The 7273-nt window shown below is 40.1% G+C and overlaps 1 protein-coding gene across 21 annotated transcripts in view; it reads left to right on the forward strand.

The window, feature by feature from the left end:
- The window catches only part of RASAL2 (RAS protein activator like 2), a 389304-nt gene that overhangs the window by 355389 nt on the left and 26642 nt on the right, over positions 1-7273 (forward strand). For 11 of the 21 annotated variants that reach the window (XM_005540082.5, XM_005540084.5, XM_065530266.1 and 8 more), the window contains 2 exons: positions 1711-1913; positions 3127-3214. In XM_005540082.5, the coding sequence (XP_005540139.1) occupies positions 1711-1913; positions 3127-3214 (291 nt within the window). Of the gene's footprint in view, positions 1-1710; positions 1914-3126; positions 3215-6490; positions 6522-7273 lie in introns of all 21 variants that reach the window. The other 10 variants (XM_005540081.5, XM_074022720.1, XM_005540087.5 and 7 more) reach the window with 1 other exon arrangement.

Consider the following 7273-nt stretch of genomic DNA (forward strand, 5'->3'; position numbering starts at 1 on the left):
ATGTTAATCATCCTACACATATCTATGTAAAATAGGTCCATGGTGTGTGTGGATGTGTGTGTGTGAATATACGTGGAAAATGTTCATCTTGCTGGGGGGTGGCAGCTACTATTTTTATTTTTAATGTAGATGCCTTAATCTAGAGAACACTCTGCTATTCATTTCTAGTCATTTTAGGTAAATATTTCATGTTTCCATAAACTTGTTGGTCTTCACCCAAGGACAAAATCACCCTAGGGGAAGACTTTTTTTTTAATCTTGGTAACAATTTGGTTTTGATTTTAGTTTAGTTTGTTTTGTTTTCGTTTTTTTGTTTGTTTGTTTGTTTGTTTTTGCCTTTTCTGGATAAAGAAAGTATAACTCTATAGATGATTGTTAAAAGGATATTATCTGTTGTTTAGATTTTGTTGTTTTTGTTGTTGTTGTTGTTGTTGTTGTTTTTTTTTTTTTTTTTTTTTTTGAGACGGAGTCTCGCTGTGTCTCCCAGGCTGGAGTGCAGTGGCGTGATCTCGGCTCACTGCAAGCTCCGCCTCCCGGGTTCATGCCATTCTCCCGCCTCAGCCTCCCAAGTAGCTGAGACTACAGGCGCCCGCCACCACGCCCGGCTAGTTTTTGTATTTTTAGTAGAGACGGGGTTTCACCATGTTAGCCAGGATAGTCTCGATCTCCTGACCTCGTGATCCACCCGCCTCGGCCTCCCAAAGTGCTGGGATTACAGGCTTGAGCCACCGCGCCCGGCCTGTTTTTGTTTTTTAAAGAAAAGTTGACAAGGAGAAAAGGGGTTATCAAACAAGAACCTTGACATCATATATAGAATTGTATTATTTAATTGACAACCAGACAATTAGCTTCTTTTTATCAGCATGATGATTCCAGTGTACTCAAACCCCAGCCACAGCAACTACAGTACAGGAAAGGGCCATGTAACTAATGGAGTCACTGAATTTATGTGAAGCTTCTTAGAACACAGACATGTATGTTCCAGCAGGCAGTACAAAATTGGGCAGGTGAGTCATATTATGAAAATGGGCCAAGAAGCAATATTAATTGGCCCTAGAGAACATGTAGGCCTTTGTTTAGTGCTGTGACTGGAATATTTTACACTTTTATAGTTGGGAAGAAAGCAGCAATAACCTCTGCCATGAAAGTCTATTTATTGATTTAGAGGGTTAACATTATAGAAATGTTGCTTGTTCTCTAAAGGGGTGATTCTAGTAGAACAAAGGAATGGCAGTCTGATGAGCTACAACACGTCAGAGATCCTACAGTGCAGATGATGACACAGAATCTTTTTCTCTTATGGACAACTGACTTTTGGCTTATTTTAAGTGATTTGTCAGACTTTTAAGTACTTCATCTATTTTTTTTTCCTCTCTCATTTGATACCATCACAGATTGGATGTGGCTTATACCAATGGTAGCCTAGTGTAGAGAGAGATACATACATATGTAGAATTTGGAATGCCAAGTTAAGATTTAAAATGTAATTTTAGTAAGGAAGGCAATGCTCCATTAACATTTATGCCAGTTGATAATTTTAAAGAATATTAAGAACAGTATAGGGAATGACAGCACAGCCAGCATGTAGCTACACTGCTTAGGGTTTCTTTTGTTAAAAAAAGAAAAAAAAAAAAAGGAAAGAAAAGAAAATCATTGATTTCTAAAAGCAGTGTAACTCCAGTTTTTCTCTCCTTGCCTCGTCTGCCCTAGTATGAACAAGAAATTACTAAACTGAAGGAGCGCCTGAGAGTGTCCAGCCGGCGACTGGAGGAATATGAACGCCGCTTGCTGGTGCAGGAGCAGCAGATGCAGAAGCTGCTGCTGGAATACAAGGCCCGACTGGAGGACAGCGAGGAGCGGCTCCGAAGACAGCAGGAAGAGAAGGACAGCCAGATGAAAAGCATCATCAGCAGGTTAGACATCACCTGGCAGCAGATGTGGGCTAGTTAGGGAGACAAAGAATTGAGATGATCCACAGAACCTTGAAGGAATGGCAGCAAAAGCTATTTTTATCCTTGTTGTACTGAGTACAAATGTGATGATTGACTGTATCTCTTAAAATATCCTAAATATGAGACCTTGGGCACTTCCTATGAAGGTAATCTGTTTTTCTTTAACCATAACAATTAGAAAAAACTAAAACTTGGTGATTTACTTGAGAAATCTTAGAGAACTGGGTTTTAAAAATGTAAATATCCAATGCCCAAGACTAAATTAATCTTTCAAAATGAGTCCAGAAATATGGAAAGGAATTTTATGGAATATCTTTGGGGCCAGAGGACCTCTTTTGAGAGTGCTGCAGATGCCAAGGGAGAAAAAGGGAGGGTAAAGTTTACCAAACACTTGTATAGCACTCACCATGGGACACACACCTTTCTAAGCACTTTACACATAATAGTTTGTTTAATCTTTATCACAGCCTCCACCTACGCATTATTATTCTCGTTTTACAAATAAAGAAACAGGCAACAAATTCATTAAGTCACTTGCCCAAGGTCACATAGTTAGTGATGCACCAGGATTTGAACCCCGGACTCCAGATTCCATGCTCATAACCACTATGCCTCAATATTTGTAAAATGCTATGGACAAGTCAAGTAAACAGAACTGTTTGTTGTTTAAATAGTGTGGAGGTAATTTGACCATCTTACTGAGAGGTGTTTGGGTAGACTGGCAGAATTAAACATCAATGAGTTAAGATGTGAATGGTGGACAGGAAACAAGCTAGACATACTACGTATAGAGTACTCATTGAGGAAACTTAGCTGTGCAAGGGAAGAGAAAGTGGGCCAGGTATAGGGTAACTTGAGATTAAGAGAGGGTTGTTTGGTTTTTGTTGATTTGATATTTTAAGATGAAATAAATTGTGCTCAGGAAGGAATCTGAGAGAGATGAGGGAGGAAATGATTATGGGATTACTGTTCCAAAGGAGATGAAAATGTGTGGGATCCAGGCACAAGGAGAAAAATTGACCTTAGATGTCTTATTCCAAGGTGGCAGAGAAGAAAGAAAAGATGGTTGCAGGTGTCTTATTAAGAAGGGCAGAGGATATTGAGTTTTCCTGTTCTCTACACTAGTTAGCCCTCTCTTTGAAGATGTTGATATTTCCTCCCTGCCACATTCTAGGCTAATGGCTGTGGAAGAAGAACTGAAGAAGGATCATGCTGAGATGCAAGCAGTTATTGATGCAAAGCAGAAAATAATTGATGCACAGGTAAGCAGGCTTTGAATCTAATAGAAGGCACTTGTTTATAATAACTATTATTTCCTGACTTCACACCCTTGCAAATGCCAAGGCAGGTACCAGAAAATGGGTCATTGAAAAGTTCTGGACATTACGTTTTGAAGATTAAATGAGTGTCTATGTGACCTCCATTACTTTTCCTTTCTTTCACTGGTGAGAAGTCTGTTTACTCAGCAAAGTATTAGCGTGTTTAGTGCAGTTGCTTGACAAATCTCAACCTAGTGCATGATGTGGTTTGCTTCTTTCCTTATGGAAAGGAGGGCATTTTCTAAGGGGGTAGTTGTGAAAAGTGCACTGCATGTGTCTGGCTTGTGACCTCCACTGACCATTGCTTGGCTGTGCTGTTCATGGTCTTGTCAGTCACGTCCACTGCCATCAACCTTTTGCCCCAGACAGTAATGGAATTGCCAGGGAAAGACAAGGTTGTAAAAAGGTACCTTTCCTTGTTGTTGTTTTGGTTTAGGGTTTGGCATTGCTGCTTGGAATGTGCTTGGCCGCTCTTCTTTGTTGGTGCTGTGCTTAGAGAGCATCTTTTGATAAAACTTTAAAAAAAGAAAAGGTTGTTGAAATCAGAACCTAGGCTTCTGCTCACTGTAGCTCACACCTGTGACACCAATGAGATAAAGGCTGCCAAGAGCACCTCATAGGGACATGTCAATGATTAGAACAAAATCCAGGAGGCAAGAAATGTTTCTAACTCCTTTTTATTTTATCATTGCAAAATATGGTTGTATTTCTTATGGTGAAGCAAATAACAAAAAGCAGGTACAGTTTTGATAGTTTTGATAGTGGCTGATCTAGCCACTGAATGTGTTGCTTCCCTGAAGATAGCCAATCTAGGTTTGCATTTTTCAACCTTAAATGCCATATCATAACCCTAAGCTGTGAAATAAAAAATGAGAGCAAGGATTTGATGCATAGATAGCCTACTCCCTTCTCTAGGTATCAGCTAGTAATCAACATATTTTAGAGCCCCCCGTATGCTTAAACATGTACTTAACAGTCTAGATTCCTTACAGAGTCCATGTGGAATGGGGTTTATTTTTCAACAAAATTGAGAGTGAGGCTGAAAGCGCAGTCATGGAAAGAATGCTTCATGGGCCTCACACTTCTTTAAACACAGTAGACTTGGAAGTCAGGTGAGAGTTGTGAGGATGCTGTCTCAATCAGCACAGTTCCTTAAAATATTTTGGATTCTTGAACTCTATTGTTTCTGGATACTTAGACATGCTGAGAATCAGAAGAAAGGTCTGTAGTAATTATCTTACTTGGTCCTTTGAAAGAAATCTTTCTAGATGCCCCCAGGGTAGGTGAGGTAAGGGTAGTGGAGACTAGGCCGTCTCACTATTCACACTATAAAAATTCATCCCAGAGACTTAAGAAAAACTGCCTGGATAAATAAGGCAATTGAGTCAGGAAAACTAATGTTGGTAGGTTTTCACTTTGGAAATTTCAGTATAGCAATATAAAGCAAGAAAAGTTCTATCAATAACCACACAAGGAGAGATGTTAGTGCTAAGCAATAAAATACTTTTTAAATAATTTCAGCTGGTTTAAAAGTATCATTCTTGGCCAGGCAAGGTGGTTGATGCCTGTAATCCCAGCACTTTGGGAGGCTGAGGCAGGCAGATTGCTTGAGCTCAGGATTTCGAGACCAGCCTGGGTAACATGGTGAGACCCATCTCTACAAAAAATGCAAAAATTAGTCAGTCATGGTGGCTCATGCCTGTAGTCCCAGCTACTTGGGGGGCTGAGGTGGGAGGATAGCTTGAGCCCAGGAGGTCAAAATGTGGTGAGCCGTATTTGCACCAGTGCACTCCAGCCTGAGCGACAAAGTGAGACCCTGTCTTGGAAAAAAAAAAAAAAATAGTCTTAAGCAGAGGGAGCTTGGGTGTGCCACAGCTGTGGTTCTGTACACGGGCTGACAGGACAGCCTCATGATTAGCTCCTGAAGATTTCTATCCCACCCCCTAATTTTATATTAGGGCTAGGCGACTGGGTACAAAGCAGAAGTCACCTGCTAGGCATAGGAGGTAAAAGCCAGGGAGGGAATCTGATTTATTAGGACTCAAATGCTCTGGGAAGTAAGGACTGTCTCTCAGTTAACCAGGAGGGGGTCATGTGCAGGAATGGGAGAAATGTTATCCTCAAACCATCAGTCACTGTCAGACTGGTCGTCTGGCTAAGCTAGTTAATATTTTGCGTCCATACTTCAAGGCAGTGGTTTTGAAATGGTTTGGTTCTCTGGACTATTTTGGTAGAATCAAGGCACCTTTCATAGATGAATATCCAGCTGCTTCCACTGACCACTCAACAGCAAGGACCACTCTCAACTAATGAATCAAATCATACTATGATTGGTTAAATATAATAAATTACCTACCCAAACACAGATATTACTATATAATAAATTATTCTACCAGAAACCCACTGTGGATCCCTAGAGAATAGTTGGGAGAATTCGCTAAACTATATTTGGAAAACCTCTGCACCATGCATAGCACAAATCCTAAATACTATAGTTAAATTTTTAAAAATTATAATGTCCTTAAAAGGAAGGTTTCTCAACTCCAACTGTTGGCTTATTGATACATTAAAATCTTATTATAACAAATGACTTTAAACATCTTTTGGCATTCTTTGTAATGAATGACTTTTGTATCAGATCCTTTCTTTTGTAAGGATAAATCTTCTCTCTTAAGTGAATGATGGAGCAGAGCAGCCCTTCTGGCATCATTTAATAGAATGAAGACATGTTTGGTGTGAAAGCTTCCCAGAGAAGTAACTCTTAGGTCAACACTTCCCAAAACACTACCAGACAGGTGCCCAGTAAACTGGTTTTCATCTCTGTCAGCAGCCCTGTGCTCCCACCAGGAAAATCTTGTCCCTGAATTCAAGGTCTGCCTCTTCTTATTTCATGCTACAAGGCACAGGCCTGCATCAGCCGCTTTCTAACAGGAACTGCAAAAGGATGAGCCCTCCTTTTGGTGAGTGGCAGAAGCACCTATCCTGGACCTTGTAGCTTAGGGGCCATAGGGATCCTAGTGGTGATAATAAGGATCCATTTCTTAAATATCAGACCAGAGAATGTGCTACCTTTCACCCCTGAGCATGAGGAGACACTGTGGCTCCCAGGATCTCTCTATGTGACTCAGGTGGAGAACAGAGAAGGGCTTCCTCCTATGAGAAGCAAAGCAGCTGCCTAGTTACTGTTGCAAGTGATATCTCCGCTGTGTTAAATTACAGGTCATAAATGGAGATGAGATTATTCAAACAGGCAAGTAAACCCCGCGTCCGTTCTCTAGCTGAGCAGTTCCCAGCCCTGGTCCAGTGCACTGGCCTCCTACACATTCCAGCTCCTGCCACTCCCCACATGGAAATCCTTCCTGTCAGGTGTGGACTAGATTGCTTTCCCTTACAATCCAGGCAGAATTGAAATATCCGAGCATCTTTTGCCAACTGAACTTGACTTTCATAAGTCTCTATTTGATTTTTTTTAACTATTTTGTTTTATTTTGAGTGGTTGGCAATAGGGGGAAATACAAAGGGAGCTTCTTTATGTGGAAACCTTCTGCTGTTTAGTAGTGGGGCTGTTTGTCTTCAGTTGTTACCTTTTTAGGCAATAAGTAATTACAGTCATTCTTAGCCTTCTTTTTGACCCTTTAAAAATCAAGTTTTTCATGAATGATTTATTTTTGGATGAACCCTGGAGAATCCTAATTTCCTTAGTATTGAGGCCTTATAATTTATCCCAATTCTGAAATATCTTTTCTTTAATCATTCAAGAAATTATCAGTTACTCAGTTTAGAGATCATTCCTAATAATGCGGGTAGGGAGGGGGGAATATCATATTTAGCTCTTACCTCTTGTTTTCTAGTATTCACTGGCCGGTTCTTACCTATTGGCTTTTCAAAGATCTGTATTTGTTATCCCAGTAAACTTCTTTGGTTATAATTTTTTTAATTATTATTTTTTAGAAGCCTTGCAGCTCTTTCCTTTAGTTTTGCCTATCCTTAAAATGAATTACT

The sequence above is a fragment of the Macaca fascicularis genome, chromosome 1, assembly GCF_037993035.2.
Source record: "Macaca fascicularis isolate 582-1 chromosome 1, T2T-MFA8v1.1".
NCBI lineage: Eukaryota > Metazoa > Chordata > Mammalia > Primates > Cercopithecidae > Macaca > Macaca fascicularis.